Source organism: Aspergillus versicolor, assembly GCF_001890125.1.
Source record: "Aspergillus versicolor CBS 583.65 unplaced genomic scaffold ASPVEscaffold_11, whole genome shotgun sequence".
NCBI classification, from domain to species: Eukaryota; Fungi; Ascomycota; class Eurotiomycetes; order Eurotiales; family Aspergillaceae; genus Aspergillus; species Aspergillus versicolor.
In genome coordinates this window covers 957653-972461 of record NW_024467534.1, presented here as the reverse complement: position 1 = coordinate 972461, position 14809 = coordinate 957653, and the positions used below count along the sequence as shown (strand labels likewise).

At 48.8% G+C, this 14809-nt stretch overlaps 9 protein-coding genes across 9 annotated transcripts; 5 read left to right on the top strand and 4 right to left on the bottom strand.

The window, feature by feature from the left end:
• Positions 1 to 71: 71 nt before the first annotated feature.
• Positions 72 to 1277, bottom strand: ASPVEDRAFT_65423 (xanthine phosphoribosyltransferase; the record flags this gene model as incomplete). The annotated part of the gene is made up of 5 exons (XM_040815804.1): positions 1005 to 1277; positions 740 to 846; positions 361 to 673; positions 184 to 296; positions 72 to 120 (listed from the first exon to the last, which is right to left on the bottom strand). The coding sequence occupies exons 1-5, from the start codon at positions 1035 to 1037 to the stop codon at positions 72 to 74; spliced, it is 615 nt and encodes a 204-aa protein (XP_040672622.1). The 5' UTR covers positions 1038 to 1277.
• A 156-nt stretch (positions 1278 to 1433) lies between these two features.
• Positions 1434 to 1903, top strand: ASPVEDRAFT_46216 (uncharacterized protein). The gene has a single exon (XM_040813499.1). It carries the CDS (start codon positions 1468 to 1470, stop codon positions 1705 to 1707), a length of 240 nt encoding a protein of 79 aa, XP_040672621.1. The 5' UTR covers positions 1434 to 1467; the 3' UTR covers positions 1708 to 1903.
• Positions 1524 to 2565, bottom strand: ASPVEDRAFT_46215 (uncharacterized protein). Its single transcript, XM_040813498.1, has one exon. It carries the CDS (start codon positions 2379 to 2381, stop codon positions 1878 to 1880), a length of 504 nt encoding a protein of 167 aa, XP_040672620.1. The 5' UTR covers positions 2382 to 2565; the 3' UTR covers positions 1524 to 1877.
• A 129-nt stretch (positions 2566 to 2694) lies between these two features.
• ASPVEDRAFT_46213 (SDR family oxidoreductase) lies at positions 2695 to 4288 on the top strand. The gene is made up of 6 exons (XM_040813497.1): positions 2695 to 2846; positions 2917 to 3141; positions 3196 to 3203; positions 3261 to 3412; positions 3503 to 3597; positions 3651 to 4288. Exons 1-6 carry the CDS (start codon positions 2803 to 2805, stop codon positions 4018 to 4020), a joined length of 894 nt encoding a protein of 297 aa, XP_040672619.1. The 5' UTR covers positions 2695 to 2802; the 3' UTR covers positions 4021 to 4288.
• Positions 4289 to 4596: 308 nt separating this feature from the next.
• ASPVEDRAFT_340127 (succinate--CoA ligase (GDP-forming) subunit beta) lies at positions 4597 to 6814 on the top strand. Its single transcript, XM_040810813.1, has 7 exons — positions 4597 to 4886; positions 4959 to 5031; positions 5092 to 5191; positions 5257 to 5802; positions 5870 to 5916; positions 5970 to 6262; positions 6334 to 6814. Exons 1-7 carry the CDS (start codon positions 4812 to 4814, stop codon positions 6466 to 6468), a joined length of 1269 nt encoding a protein of 422 aa, XP_040672618.1. The 5' UTR covers positions 4597 to 4811; the 3' UTR covers positions 6469 to 6814.
• On the top strand, positions 6815 to 9055 carry ASPVEDRAFT_340096 (F-box domain protein). Its single transcript, XM_040810812.1, has 4 exons — positions 6815 to 7773; positions 7866 to 8852; positions 8904 to 8978; positions 9035 to 9055. The coding sequence occupies exons 1-2, from the start codon at positions 7160 to 7162 to the stop codon at positions 8743 to 8745; spliced, it is 1494 nt and encodes a 497-aa protein (XP_040672617.1). The 5' UTR covers positions 6815 to 7159; the 3' UTR covers positions 8746 to 8852; positions 8904 to 8978; positions 9035 to 9055.
• An 874-nt stretch (positions 9056 to 9929) lies between these two features.
• ASPVEDRAFT_88136 (uncharacterized protein) lies at positions 9930 to 11996 on the top strand (the record flags this gene model as incomplete). The annotated part of the gene is made up of 6 exons (XM_040818244.1): positions 9930 to 10288; positions 10361 to 10459; positions 10522 to 10589; positions 10649 to 10992; positions 11060 to 11129; positions 11194 to 11996. 6 exons carry the CDS (start codon positions 9930 to 9932, stop codon positions 11994 to 11996), a joined length of 1743 nt encoding a protein of 580 aa, XP_040672616.1.
• Positions 11997 to 12668: 672 nt separating this feature from the next.
• On the bottom strand, positions 12669 to 13481 carry ASPVEDRAFT_33119 (DUF3245 domain-containing protein; the record flags this gene model as incomplete). The annotated part of the gene is made up of 2 exons (XM_040810689.1): positions 12669 to 13173; positions 13300 to 13481. 2 exons carry the CDS (start codon positions 13479 to 13481, stop codon positions 12669 to 12671), a joined length of 687 nt encoding a protein of 228 aa, XP_040672615.1.
• A 243-nt stretch (positions 13482 to 13724) lies between these two features.
• On the bottom strand, positions 13725 to 14704 carry ASPVEDRAFT_46210 (oxidoreductase-like domain-containing protein). Its single transcript, XM_040813496.1, has one exon. It carries the CDS (start codon positions 14663 to 14665, stop codon positions 13880 to 13882), a length of 786 nt encoding a protein of 261 aa, XP_040672614.1. The 5' UTR covers positions 14666 to 14704; the 3' UTR covers positions 13725 to 13879.
• Positions 14705 to 14809: the final 105 nt, after the last annotated feature.

Genomic DNA, 14809 nt, shown 5'->3' with positions numbered 1-14809 from the left:
GTGGTAGGAATTGGGCACTTCGAGGTACAGGGGAGCGCTGTAGAAACTAAGGCCTGATAGTGGGGTGCAGCTTAAACAAGAGGGTTTGCCTTAGCCAGCGCGTCGTGCTCCTCAATATCCCTTACGAGAAAACTAGTCAGTATTTTGAGCCTGTAGATATAGCGAAAGAAACTGATATCGTACTTAGCCTCCCAGGGATAGCAGATCCAAACATCTCCAGTTGTGACGGCGGCATGATACCGGCCAGACTCCATCATGTCTGTGGGCAGCTGTCCCTTCTTCGACTTGTCCTTGTTCTATTAACGTTGTGAGCTTCCCAATTCCTCGTATAATCTCCGCGCATTCGGGAAAGACACATACGTGTAGCACGAACACGAAGAAGTTCGTCTTCTCGCCTTCCCGTCCAAGTTGCTTCTGCGCAATCTCGACATCCTTCTGCAGTTCACGGACAGCATATTCCAGAGTCGTCCGCGTGTCATCGACCTCATCGACAATGAGAATGTTCTTTCCAATCAGATTGGCCATTTCTAGAGAACTCATATCCAACCATTGTGTCCGGGTAACCTTTGTACCGGGGACCTCTTCGGGGTCGCCGCGGCCTAGATCCTCATAAAGTGAAAGTCCGATAGCCTGGATCGGGATGTTCGGCTCGCCAGAGCGCTTGAGAAACGAGCTGGTGAAAAAAACAGACACCGGTCAGACCACTCCTGCCGTCTAGGTTGAATTTCGTTCGACGTACCGGAGAATGCGAGCAGGAACATAGCCACCACCACCAATGGCAATCATCAAGTTTGGGTGAAATGCAGTAAGGATCTGGTCAGCGGAAGATTGACATAGCTTGTGGACCTATAAGAAGACCTGATGTGTTAAGACGACAGTTTAACAGCTGTTCGGAGTGGGTGGATCAGAGCCCCGCAGACATTTGCAGTTCAACCCGGAAGCCACAAATTGTGGCTTGCAGAGCAACACATCACACAAGTCTCATGCAACCCAAGTGCACATACCTGGTTGTACGTGACATAGAACTTTTGCGACATTTTGGGCGATAAGCGTCCTCCGGATATCACGATAAGAACAAAAGATAGATCAGGGTTGTGCACCGAACTGATCTGGGTTATGAGTTCTCGCGGGCAGTAGAGTAAAGGATGGGAAATTCGCAATACCAGGACAAGCAAATGGCAGCGCACGAGAAGGGAGGAAAAAAGAAAGAGAAGGGGAAATTTTGGAAAAAGGGAAAAGAAAAAAAAACTAGCTATCGCGCCCCAGGTCAGGATCCATGTGGTACCGGCATCATGGATTGGACCGTTCCAAACTTGCAGTGGAGTCTGTGAGCCCTGGCATCGGAGCATGCCGATTCCTGCCGTCACTCTGTATACCGTCCAACCCTTGCCTCAGGGTATAGGTCTACGACACCATCCGGTCTGTTTTATTTCCGGTCTCTATTTTCTCTATTTTCTCGGGAGTTATATGCAAAATCCAAGACGGTATAGAAGCCCAATAAAACCCGCAGGTTTTGTGCGTGCACAACTTATAATCAAAATTGGCTTACAGGAAAAGGCATTGCCAATAGCAAACGTCGATGCTATCAAATCAGTATTCAGGGAAACAAACGAGAACCATGCTATTGTGAAAACCATCAGACCAGCACCTATGGCCGACAAGTACGTAATGCTAGCGATGAGGGGGGGAAACAGCGTCAGGCTTTAAGATGTTAGCTCTGAACCTATACTCTATAACAGGTCAAATAGTTATAAGCACATACCCATCTACATATCTGTAGTTAGCCTTATATCTGTTCACCCAGAATAACTTCGCCATATGACCCACAAGAGAAGGTAAATTCCGGCCGACGAAATGACGGCCAAGGCAGATCCTACCTAAAATAAAATAAGAACGATGTTTGTGAGCCATGGTCCTGTATTATCTGTTCTATATTGCGAAATATAAATTAGAGTAGTCCCGAATGGGACTACCGAAGCAGGAGCAAACAATGACTCTGTTGGATGTAAACGGAATGCCTCAAAGGTATAAGGAAACAAGTAAAACCTGGTAAGGAGTAAGCCCCAGATTGCAATATAGAATGCGATGTTTGCGGGGGAAAATATGATGCCAATGCTATCCAACCCCCGAGATCTGTAAGGGACTATCTTGCTGTCAACAGCTGAAGATCTATAATGGAACGGCATATTTAAGGTAGCTGTACTGTTGTTATATATGACATTGGAAATCCTGCCTGTGGCCATCGTCGGAGTGAAAAACGCCCAGGTGAAGTGCCGTACCTGTCTCTTCCAGCTGAGCTTGTCACCACTGGGTTCAGATATAGACCCGGACGGGGTCTTATCGGCTTCATTATGTGCCCGGCATACGGGGGATGTATCCATGATGTGCGGATTCGAGAGCGATTTTCAGGTTTCCAGGTCCCCTGCCTTTGCGCGGTAGGGCCATTACATAGGTTACATCTGTCCAAGGTCCCACGTATTAGTTGGCAGTGTCTCTTTTCCTTCTTTCTTTCTTCCTTCTTTTTTAAATAGGAAGAGGATCTTGGGGTGAAAAATATTAATAAATACCATAAATATGCCATCGCTAATTATTATCTTCTACCCAGGCATTTGTTTAAGGCGGCACTGAAACAGGGCCAGGAGGCGCTTGTGACCTGTTCCAGCAGACTGACCATGCGCTTAGCATTAGTTACGTATTGTAGTTACCGAGGCCCAAGTTCATCAGCAACAAAATAACGTCTGCTAAAACTCAACGATCAACCCAATTCTCAGATAATATCAAGCAACTTCAGATCAAACTATAATGTCGACCGACGACGGCAAGCGGAAATCGGTCCTAATCACAGGGTAAGGACCCCGTGACCTTTATGCGCCACTCCAGTTGACTGTCACTAAACTTTGCCTACTTTGAACACAGCTGCACCCCTGGGGGAATAGGGAATGCTCTTTGTCGCGAGTTCCAAAAACATGGCTTGCGCGTATTTGCAACAGCTCGAGATGCTAAATCGCTGGATGACCTGGCCACTCTGGGGATCGAAACGTTGAGTTTGACTGTGGACGATGAAGATAGCGTCCAGCTGTGTTTTTTAGAAATTGAAAGGAGATTGGGCGATAAAGGGCTAGACTATCTGGTGAACAATGCGTGAGTTGATGTCCGTCCTATTGGGAGAGAGCTGTGGTGCTAATTCCTCCTTAGAGGTCGCAGTGTGTTTCCCAACATTGAACTGTGGGCGATGGTATATGTTGCTCACAAGATAATAGATTATACGGTCCCTGCTGCAGAGGTCAATCTCTCTGACGTGCGCGCCACGTTCGATGTCAACTTCTTCTCTGTTGTTTACATCTGCAAAACTTTTGTCCCATTACTCGTCCAGGCAAAAGGTACTATAATACAAATTGGGTCGGTCGCTGGGGTGAGTACAAAACCGCCCTACTACTAAAGTTATCAAATAATGCAGTCGAATGAACAGACTGAGTTTATTTGTCGTTTCTATCTCGTCTAGGTTATTCCCTATGTGTTTGGATCAATATATAATGCATCAAAAGCCGCCCTCCATTCCTACAGCGACACCTTGAGAGTAGAGCTAGCTCCATTCGGGTGAGCAAAAATACCTTTTGCTTCGGACGTATCGACTAACGATAAGCTGTCAGTGTGAATGTCACTACTGTCATTACTGGTGGTGTTGAATCGCGCATTGCACGCGTAAAGCGAACCCTGGCGCCCAACTCCATCTATGCTCCAATTGAAGATCAATATACGCGTCGCGTTTCCCACAGTCAAGATGGCGCGATGTCTCATACCGCCTATGCCCAGAGTGTCGTTGCCCAGGTTCTATACGGAGCTGCGCCGTGGCGTTGGATTTGGCCCTGGGCACGAGGACGAAAGAGTTGGATTTGGGAGGGGAACAAGAGCTGGCTGATCTGGCTCCTGATGGGTGGATGGGCTTGGACTGGTCTCACACATACCGCAATGACGAGGATGTTTGGTTTGAATACGTTGAAGAAGGCCCTCAAAAACTAGCCATTTTATATAGCATTAGTTCCAGATACCACGGATCCTGAAACGTCGCTCTAAATACGGTTGGTTTGGTTGGAGGCACTTGAAGATAATCAAAAGTCATTCTACCAACAATTCTCGGGCCTAGAAATATCTCAAGCTCCCTGGATGTCACATAAAACTGTACCTTATAATCGAACATGGGTGCGCGCCACGGCCACTGCCCCGTTTAAAGTATTTGCCGTTGCTCATACCACAGGGAAGGCATTGTTGCATGAACGTGGTTTTGCGGGAGTAAGTTCCATCACACTCATAACTAATTCACTGGCAGGTAAGAGCACACCAAATCGCCAACGCCATCGAGACATCGAACCTCTTTGGTGATCAATGGCCGGTAAGTCGCTCGGGTTATTCTGATGAAGTTCCGAGATATTCGCGTCGGGAAGTGATACGGCGGCCCGTAGCAACCAGTTTAGTAATCCCGAAGAAAACTAACTAGACAATATCATCCCGAAGCGCATCCGCTAAAAAGCAAGCTGTTACCCGTCAACCCCAACCAAGCTTCCCTTGTTGCTGACAGTCGGAGGTCATTCTTTGCTCTCAATCACACCTTCGCATCCTATAAACCTCTCCTCTCTTTTTTTTTGCCTTTTCCCCCCTCTCCTTCCACCATGTTCAAGCTTGCCCGCGGCCGACCAGTTGCTGCGGCTCTCAGAGCTGCGACGGTAGGATCCCTGGATGGCGCCCCGATCATTCCTTGCCTCCTATTTAAGAACACGATCTAATTGACGTGCAATCGATTTCAGGGTTCGCCTATGCAATCCCGCTTGGCTCAGCAACAAAGAAACCTTTCCATCCACGAATACCTTTCCGCCAACTTACTCAAATCAGTACGTGGATAGTCCGCCCAGCGCGCTTGTTCAATTATCTTAGATACTCAACTGACCGTATTATTCAAATAGTATGGTGTGGGTGTGCCAAAGGGTGAAGTTGCTCGCTCTGGTGATGAGGCCGAGAAGGTTGCCAAATCGCTCGGTAAATAATAAACCCTCCGTCAACGCCTTGACGCGCTTTACTGAGATGTAACCCCTGCAGGCAATGATGATATGGTCATCAAGGCCCAAGTCCTTGCTGGCGGTCGTGGAAAGGGTCACTTTGACAACGGTCTCAAGGGTGGTGTTCGCGTGATTTACTCGTGAGTCTAAATCCCTGCTACCCCAGCTCTGTCTTCCCGGCTAACCCCCCGTGTCCCATCTACAGTCCTACTGAAGCCAGAATGTTTGCTGGCCAGATGATCGGACAGAAACTCATTACCAAACAAACTGGTGCCGCCGGTCGCCTTTGCAACTCTGTTTTCATTGTCGAGCGCAAGTTTGCTCGTCGTGAATTCTACCTTGCTGTCCTCATGGACCGCCAGTCCCAGGCACCCGTCATTGTCGCCTCCTCTCAAGGTGGCATGGATATTGAAGCCGTTGCTAAGGAGAACCCCGAAGCGATCATCACGACTCCTATCGATATCAACGTTGGCGTGACGGATGCCATCGCAACCAAGATTGCAAACGAGCTTGGCTTCTCCGAACAATGTGTCGATGATGCTCGGAAGACAATTCAGAACCTCTACAAGGCTTTTATGGAGACCGATGCCACTCAAATCGAAATTAACCCGCTGTCCGAAACTTCCGATCATCAGGTTTTGGCCATGGACGCCAAATTGGGTTTCGATGACAACGCCGAGTTTCGCCAGAAGGAAATCTTCTCGTGGAGAGACACCACGCAGGAGGACGCCGACGAGGTCAAGGCTGCAGAGTATGTCTCCCTGATTATTTTGCTTATATACATGATTGAAGGATAAAAACACTAATTCGCGACATAGGCACGGTCTAAACTTCATTAAGCTTGATGGAGATATTGGATGCCTGGGTGCGTTCTGATGGAAGAATCATCTGTCCTGACAATGCTAACTATGTGTACAGTCAACGGTGCTGGTCTCGCTATGGCTACCATGGATATTATCAAGCTGAACGGCGGCAGCCCCGCCAACTTCCTTGACGTTGGTGGTGGTGCCACCCCGGCTGCCATCAAGTCTGCTTTCGAGCTCATCACCAGCGATCCCAAGGTGTCGGCTATCTTTGTCAACATCTTCGGCGGTATTGTCCGCTGCGATGCCATTGCCCAGGGCTTGATCAATGTTGTGCAGGAAATGGGCCTGCGCACTCCTATCGTTGCCCGGTTGCAAGGCACCAACATGGAGCAAGCTCACAAGCTGGTATGTTGGCAACTGCTGCATGCATAATAGCAAGCTTAAGGAGAACCTCGGCTGACATGAATATCTGGCAGATCAACGAATCCGGCCTCAAGATCTTCTCCATCGAGGACCTTCAGAACGCTGCAGAGAAATCCGTTCAGTTCTCTAAGGTTGTTAAGATGGCCCGCGAAATCGATGTGGGCGTTGAATTCACTCTCGGTATCTAAGCTCCGTTGGAATCCCTTTTTAACCCTCCAATGCCTCCTTCGTTTCTTTTTCTCTCTGGTGAACCGGGTGTTACGCAGAAATTGATTGGAAAGGGATGAGCTGAGGCAGGACGGTATGTTGTATTTGCCTAGACGTGACGCTAACGGAGTCCTGCTGCCCATAGATTAATGGGACCAGTTACACCGGAACAGTGGGCAGAGGGAATCCATGGAGAGTTGAGCTTGTTTGAGCCAAGGATAAGGGGAATCTTTAATAGAGAGCATTGAGATTTTGTATATCGTTCTTTTCCTTGGTTACCATTTCCTATTGTCAATGTATTCCATATTCTTTTCTCCGTCATAAATTTCTAACATTAAATAAAAGTATGACCTGTCGATACATATATATACATATAAAACCAAAATTTGGTATGCTCTGCTGGCCTTTCTGCGGGCCTTATTTCTCCGTCGAATCGGCCGAGGTCTACGGTGTAATCTCTTTATTCCACTTCCAATTTCCCACACATTTCCAACAGACTCATCGAGGCTTCCATCCACCCTGCTATACTTGTCGAAAGGGGTGTTAGCGCCGATGTATTCAACTGAATAATTTCGTTCCTCACTACCATTCTGTGATGATGATTCGACACAATCACCATACAAGAGTTTGGATTGTTCGTCGTATCTTTCTCCAGCCCCCACAAAAAAAACCATGGACCTTGATGTACCCGAGTTTATAGCTCATTTCAAGCAGCTGGATACATCAGTTCGACGCACAGCTTATCACCGAATAATAGACCAATTGGACCCTTATGAATGGCGAGACGTGAAAAAGCGCATTAACGAAAGATCTTTTCAGAAGGATATCCTCGGTGCACTGCCTCTGGAAATCGCGGTGCAAATCATTAAATGCCTCAGCCTAAACGACGCACACCTTCTCCGGAGAGTCTCAAGAAGATGGTATGACGTGCTGTCTTCGAAGCCGGCCTGCAGTGTCCTACTCCGCCTATACACTGGGGGTTCGTTTACCAGTCTTGGTGATGACTTCAAATCTACTCTGATTCATTACTCAAGGCGAAGGCGTCGCCTGGAGCATGGCAATCCACTTGCGGAGTTTCGAATAAATTTACCGTTTGCGACAGGCCAAGAGATATTAAGTTTTGATTACTCGGAAGGGCGATATGCCTGGTTAACTGATGGCGATACCACCATCGTGGTCTATAACCTGTGCACCCAGAAAATACAGCGTTTTTGCACGCAGAATCGCGAAAGATTAGGGAAACTCCGCATATCGGAGTACATTGTGGCCGCTCTAAGTACTCGTGGGTTAGTTGGCACTTCGCACACATTTATCCCTTATTTCTACCTCATTATTGAAGCACAAGCGGAGCGCACGAACTGTGGCTGATATGTGGCAGTTATTGCCATGCTTGGGAACTCCAAACGGAGGGCGTTCACTCTGTTCGTCTCCCCAACATGGATATATCTCTTTTTGTCATAAACGGCTTTAGAGTTGCTATTTGCTTCAACGATCTCTGCCTCGAGAGCGGGAGGAGTAACGCTGTTATACATTATGACCTGCAGTCAGGAAGATCCCATACACTTCAACATACTCAAGATCAAGCATTTGTGGGATTGAGCTCTTCCCCTGAACACTTGACAACAATTTATCTTGGGCAACAACGCGACAGTGAGGGCATATCTCATTGCCCCCCTCGCCTGCATGTCATGAATTATAAACTTCATAAAAATGGAGATGCCTCAGTAACACGCTCCTATACTTTGGAGTTGGGCCTTCCACAATGTTGTCAAGGGTTAGATGTCGGGATAGAACATGGCTTGCAGGATGACTGTAAAAACAGTATGGCAGTCCTCTATGCGCGGCCCGCATCAAGAACCTCTGCTCAGGAGTACATTTTGCCCATCACTTACCACCCAAAAACGGAGAAGATTTGTGTTCACACATTATTAGCACATCAAATAGCTCGCCCCTTGTGCATTACAACTGTCGACAAGGACATTATCTACTGGATCAGAAACGACGATGGCAAAAGAAGCATCTGGATTTCTAATCCCCACGCTGAGACGCCTCTCTATGCTTCCCGCAACATGAACCTTGGTTTGCCGAGGGATCCCTCCTATGGGGCTTCACTCTTTAATGATACCTATCGTATATTGACAGGCAATTCCAAGTTTGTATCAATGACCGACGCCACAGGTACGCGAGTATGGTCCTTTGAGGATTCAAGACAGTCAGGAAACATATCTATGCCATCACTATCTAGTCAGGAGGGTTAATGTGGTTTCCTCCGTCCTGTTGTTGGTGGGTGCATGCAGCGCACTTCCGTTGCTAATTGCTCCTCTAGTTGGATATGAGACCAGCACCAGGAAATGGACCCTCCCGGGTAGGTAAATATTAATGACCATAGATTGCCCAAGGAATAACCCAGGAATAGAGGAAAATACAGAATGGTACACATGCTGGTGAAGAACCCTTCAAGTAAAGTACGTGTTAGTGCGCAATCATCCGAGTCAGTGCAATGCTTTCTTTCCTCTGCCAGAGGCCTGGAAGTTAAATAAATACCAGTACTTATGCCTTCCATGTTACCCTGTTCCTCCCGCTGTCTTTTTTTCTTCAGGAAGACCCCACCACTGTTCCTGATTTTTGCTGTAATAAATCATTGTAATTCTCGGATTACAACCATCAATAATCATAAATATCTTTCCGTGGAAGAGGATTGCCTGTTCTTTCCAAATTGGCAATAAACCAACCTGATCTTCCGGCCTTGCACGCAGGCTGCCAGATACCCCATGCCCATGGGATGCAGAAGACGAGCTGGCTTCTGTAAATCTGATCCTTATGTAGTCTGCGGCTGTCTACCAATTCTGCACGATCGGGACGTTGGTTTTTCAACGTCTCTCCTCCCTGCAGACCTTGATCGCATTATTCCCGGCGCCAGGGCAAGCCACGCCGACCACACAATCACGAACTTGCGCTCGAAGGAAACGCATCCAGCCGGGCCTGAGGGCGGCGATCCGGATATTGGCGCGACTGCATGAAACATTTCTGCAAAAGGATAAGGAGCGCACGGGAAACGGATCTCATTGGTGAAACTGTTGAAAGACTGGAACCCTTTTAAAGTCGGACGCCAATTGATTATTTGAACTCGCCATGACTCGGGAAGCGGAGACACTACTTGGGTGTTGATCAGCGCCTGCTTGGCCCAGACACTCCTGGTGATTATCAGCTCTGTTGACGGAGAACTTCTCCTCACGTTCGCTGCCTTTTTGCGTCAATCGGTTCTCCCGTTTGTTCTCCTCTTCCTCACTCCCCCATTAGCTTCTCCTCATCTTGACCCCCCTCTCAGCAAACTTCGGATCGAAGAAAAAAAAATTTCGCCGTCCTGTCCTAGGAACGTTCCCTTCCCCCGCCTGCGGCGTGCGGCCGTCGTCGCCCATTACCCCCTGTTCCGCCGCGCGAGATGAACAGCCTCGCTGATCTTCCATCAAGAAAGACAGTCGCTTCTGGAGCTACGGATGCGCCGGGCAGAACGCGCAGGCTCCCTGTTCTCTCATCAACTGTTTTGCCATCCGGCACATCAACAAGCGACCCTATGGAGGTAACTCCGCCGCCATCGACCGCCACTGCAGGCGCCGTACGCCCGATTCACAGCACTCCCGATAATGATCGAACGGGCGGAAATAGCATGACGGCTTCCAATGGTTCTCCTGAAGCTGGAAATTCGAATAGTCATGCGGCTCCAGGCCAAGCTATCGGTGCCGCCGCCGCGGCCCAACAACCTAAGGTTGTGCAGACAGCCTTCATTCACAAGCTCTACAAGTATGCTTTCCTAGCTCTGTTTCCTTTTACGTGTGCAAAGAAATAGTAGTTTTGCTAATACCTTTGTACTAGCATGCTGGAGGACCAAAGCATCCAGCATCTGATATCCTGGTCTAGTACCAATGATAGCTTCGTCATGTCTCCAACCTCCGAATTCTCTAAAGTCCTTGCGTTCGTTCTTCACTCATCCAAGGTCTCACTGATCTCCAAGCAATCGCTAATAATTACTGCAGCCAATATTTCAAGCACACCAACATTTCCTCTTTCGTGAGGCAACTGAATATGTATGGTTTCCACAAAGGTATGCTGTCCAGCCGCGCATAAATTCACCCAGCTATACTAACATAATACGATGCTTAGTGAGCGACGTCTTCCACACTGGATCCCCTGACTCTGCGCTCTGGGAATTTAAGCACGGCAACGGGAATTTTAAACGTGGCGACTTGGTTGGATTACGAGAAATCAAGCGACGTGCGTCGCGCCATGCATTAATTCATCGAGACTCGTTCCCTGGTCACAAATCGGCCGCTTCTCAACCTGGCACGCCGGCGGAGCCGATTCCAGATTCCACTGAAGCACGACTGATAAACTTTGAGCATATGCTCTTTGATATGCATAATCGTCTCAGCCGGGCCGAAGACGGAAATGCAGCACTAAATGCTAGGTGCCAGGCTATGGCTGAGAGCATTAGCAGGTGTTACCATGTGAGATTATGCGTCATTTCCGAGGTTCAAAGTCTAGAGCCACTCCGCTAATCGATCATATCGTCAGTGGAATCATTCAATATCCCGCTTTCTGCAAGGAATGGTACCTGATCGCGAAAGTCTCCTGTACCGAGATGGTATGAATGCCCCTCGTTTTTGAAGCATGGGCGGTTAGTTTCTAATGTTTCTAACGCTTAACAGTGACCAGTATGCAAGCAGAACTGGAGAAGCATTTGGACACCGTTCGAACTCTCGAGCATCCCTCAGATATGTATTTATCTGTGCGACAGCCTCCTGTACCGACCGTCTCGGTCGACCCAGGGCCCCCTCTCTCTCCCCGGCAAATGCCGCAAGATGATAGCCGACGACCATCTATGATGGACTCTCGACCAAATATGATCCGGCCACCGGTACCCCCGCATTTGTCTGCCTCACCCCGTCGTTACGGCTCAATTGGCGCAGCAAACAACTCCCCCAACTACAGCCGCCCCCAGGTCCCATCTATAGTTACTCCTCAACCACCAGTTCCGCATCCCCTTTCATCCGCATCCTCGCCTCCGGGCCCCAATCTTGCGCGCCGACATACCTCAGCAGACATTCGTCAACATGGCTGGCCACCGCCTGGTATTTCCCCATTTCCACCAAACCAGTCATCCTCACACGGTCCGCCTGCTTGGCCGCCATCGCCCCACCGCACACCGACCTCAAGTGATCAGCAAGTTCGAGATGTATTAGCCCAGTATGAGATGGGAGCGCCACGCCGCTTCCAAGACGTCTCGCGCCATGCTACCCCACCTCTAAATCCCGATCAACAGGGCCCGACAGATAGCGGTTGGGGATTTGGTGGACCTAGATTTCCTCGACATGAATCTTCTCTGCCCGCTACGCGCCGATCAAGCATGGCCAGCAATGTACATTCTCTCCTCAACCCAGCTGATACGGCCGAAAGGCCCGATGAGGACCAGCATGCAGCAGACGATCGCAAGCGCAAGCGCCTTGAGTAAGTAGTGATTATAGTGATTACACCCAACATATTTCCCGCGGGAGGACGACCACACGAGAGGGTAATTATTTATTTATTTTGGTTGCTTTGCTTCGTTTTGCATGCATTCTTTGGGGCAGAAAGAAAAGAAAGATCCTCCAAAGCAATGTCTTATACTTATTATTACATACCCTGGAGCATGGCATTTTTATATGATTTGGACCGATTGTGTAATTTGAAGGCGTGGTCTTTTTGGGGAAGGGAGAAGGGGCAGGCTTCCAATCTATCATCGGTGTGCTAAATGAGCTGCATTGTTCCCCCCACCCCCTTCTTTTGGCCATCACCTATTGCTATTGCTTTCTTTACATCATCTCTTTCCCAATGAGCCTGAACGGAGCAGGCATCCCAGATGCGTTGGATTATGTGCCACCATCTTGTCACAGCATTTGCGTTTATAAAGCTTATTTCCTCATTTACTTCAGCGCTCTCACACTTGTGCCCTCGGATGACAGTGCAGGGAATCTTAGGGCTTCGCCCGGTGAGGAATTATGGGATGGACATGGCTCTTGTGTCTTAGCCGATTAGATACGTACACAGATAGCATGGCAGTTTTGGAGTTTTTCTGTTGGTAGAGGATCACATTGGGGTATATTGCAGGTTTGAAGAGCAATTTTATGGACCAAAAAACAAGCGATTACCGCTTCTTCCGCTTCTTCGATCTCTCGGCGAGAATTTCGTCTAAAAAGCTCGTAGCCTTTCCCTTCCTATTTGACTTTTGCGGCTGGGGTAGGTTGGCTGCTTTCCCCTCACTCGGCCTCTCACTATCCTCATTTTTCAGTTCATTATTCGCATCCTCCGGCTGCGTGGTTGGGATGTGATCACTCTCGGGTTTTCTCTTCCGTGACGACATTTTCCGCCCAATCAATGCAGCCCGGCCCTCGTCATTATCTTCATCATCGTCGTCCACGTCTGCACCACCAGCGCCTCGTTGACGATTGACTGATCCCTTTGAGATAGGGTTCTTTATCACTGATGGCACAGGGCCCGTATCGCCGGTCTTCTGCCGCGCTTTCTCTGCCATAACTTTCTTGTAATTCCTCCCCAGAAGCTGTTTCCGTAGTTTATCATTGGAATCGAGCTCAGTGCGGTTCCAACTACCGTCTGCGGCTTTCGCAGGTAAGGGCGCCCCGAGGCCAAGTCTAAACATTGCGGAACCCAGTTAGTCACGAAAGGATCATGCAAACTTGCCCACCCACCTGCTAACTTCAAAAAAAAAAAAAAAGGCAAAAGGAAAGGCACAGGTAGGGAATGAAATAGTAACTTACGTCTCAGGAACAGCTGTAAATATTTCGTCCTCCTCCCTTTGGACTTCGCTATCGTTTTTCACATTGCCCTGGCCAGCGGTGGTCTCGGAGGGTAGCCAGGATGCGACGAGGCGTTGACTGCGAGCAAGCGCGATGTTGGCCTTGTTAAGGATAATGTCTGTCTCAGTCTTGGAAAGAGACATTTTCCTTTTTTGACCTGATCTTTGCCTGCCTTTTTCGGGGTGCTGGTTATGTTTGTGGCTGGTGAGGCTCTTGGTCTTGTAATTTTAATTCTTGATAAAGCTTGGCAGAGCTGTGATAACTGATCGGAATGGAAGAACCCCCGGAGAGTTGTTATCAGCTTATCGATAGAGGATCATACTGGATGTGAGTTTAAGGTTTCGGAGATGGCGGTGATCACTTGTGCATGGGTCACGTGGAGAAGATGTGAGGGTACGGTCTCTTCATTTTTATACGGAGGCCTACTGATACTATATACATCTCTCTATATCTAGATCTATCACTTATATACAGATAACAGGCGTCAGGATCATAATAGCGACTATCAATTTCCACCCAGCAGAAGTCCCCCATGGGCGGCTCAAACACTGCTGTTGTCTTGCCGATGGATCTCTTTCAATCTCTTCTCTGTCTTCATAAACTCCCTAATACCAACAGGAATATCGGAAAACAGATCTTCATCAGATCCGGGTATTGACCAGTTAGTTTCGCTCCCACCGCCGTCATCATCCATGCTCGTACTGGTCGGCTCGTCGGCTGGTGTTCTCGGAATGGCGCCCGAAATAACTTTGGGGGACTTGAATGTGCTGCCCTTGGCCTTTGCTTGAGCCAGTAATGCGGCCCATTCTTCCATTTCATCCCGATAATCATCCCACACACAGTGCACGCAGCCGCTCATACAGCAGTTATCAGGTTCCTCAGGTCGAGGAGGAATCGGTACCCCGTTTATGGTTCTCCACGGAGCACTCGTCCCAGGATTGTAGCGAGAGGACCTACCAGGGCCGGCTAGTCGCGTTCCAAAAACAATTGCCATCTTTTCCGCAGGCGTTTGCGATTGTTGGTCTGTATTTTCGGGTGGCGCCTCCGGTTTCTGCTGTGGTGCAGAGGGAGAAGTAGTAGCCTGTCCACGGTGCGCGGAGCGAGCAGAGAGGATATCCGAGTAGTATCCGGAAAGTGGGTGGGCCTGGGAAGTGTCGGTACGGCTTGAATCTGAGTTCGCATGGGACTGAGAAAGGCGGCGCAGAGATGGGGTGCTGCGGTGTTGCCTAATGTTCTGGGCCAGTGACGTTCTAATGTAAGAGAGCGACGCGCTTGTGAATGATTTCGAGAGCAATTGCTGGATAGAGGCCAATGCGTGGGCCTCCATGATGCTGCGCAAGAGTACACCGTATTGAACGATCTCAAGGAAGGATACCGTCATTATAGCCTTGCGAGGCGGCATTTCTCCGAGCATCGGCGATTGCTGCAAACAATGCAAACATCTTCTAAAATCACGTGGTTGAGTTTGTTT

Excerpts from the sequence above, each read along its gene's own strand:
- ASPVEDRAFT_46216 (XM_040813499.1), top strand. The coding sequence starts at position 1,468 with ATGCAAAATCCAAGACGGTATAGAAGCCCAATAAAACCCGCAGGTTTT.
- ASPVEDRAFT_46215 (XM_040813498.1), bottom strand. The coding sequence starts at position 2,381 with ATGGATACATCCCCCGTATGCCGGGCACATAATGAAGCCGATAAGACC.
- ASPVEDRAFT_46213 (XM_040813497.1), top strand. The coding sequence starts at position 2,803 with ATGTCGACCGACGACGGCAAGCGGAAATCGGTCCTAATCACAGG. Across the intron at positions 3,413-3,502 it reads AAATTGGGTCGGTCGCTGGG|GTTATTCCCTATGTGTTTGG; the intron begins GTGAGTACAAAA and ends TATCTCGTCTAG. Across the intron at positions 3,598-3,650 it reads GTAGAGCTAGCTCCATTCGG|TGTGAATGTCACTACTGTCA; the intron begins GTGAGCAAAAAT and ends ATAAGCTGTCAG.
- ASPVEDRAFT_340127 (XM_040810813.1), top strand. The coding sequence starts at position 4,812 with ATGCAATCCCGCTTGGCTCAGCAACAAAGAAACCTTTCCATCCACGAA. Across the intron at positions 5,192-5,256 it reads GGTGTTCGCGTGATTTACTC|TCCTACTGAAGCCAGAATGT; the intron begins GTGAGTCTAAAT and ends TCCCATCTACAG. Across the intron at positions 5,803-5,869 it reads GACGAGGTCAAGGCTGCAGA|GCACGGTCTAAACTTCATTA; the intron begins GTATGTCTCCCT and ends TTCGCGACATAG.
- ASPVEDRAFT_340096 (XM_040810812.1), top strand. The coding sequence starts at position 7,160 with ATGGACCTTGATGTACCCGAGTTTATAGCTCATTTCAAGCAGCTGGAT. Across the intron at positions 7,774-7,865 it reads GCCGCTCTAAGTACTCGTGG|TTATTGCCATGCTTGGGAAC; the intron begins GTTAGTTGGCAC and ends GATATGTGGCAG.
- ASPVEDRAFT_46210 (XM_040813496.1), bottom strand. The coding sequence starts at position 14,665 with ATGGAGGCCCACGCATTGGCCTCTATCCAGCAATTGCTCTCGAAATCA.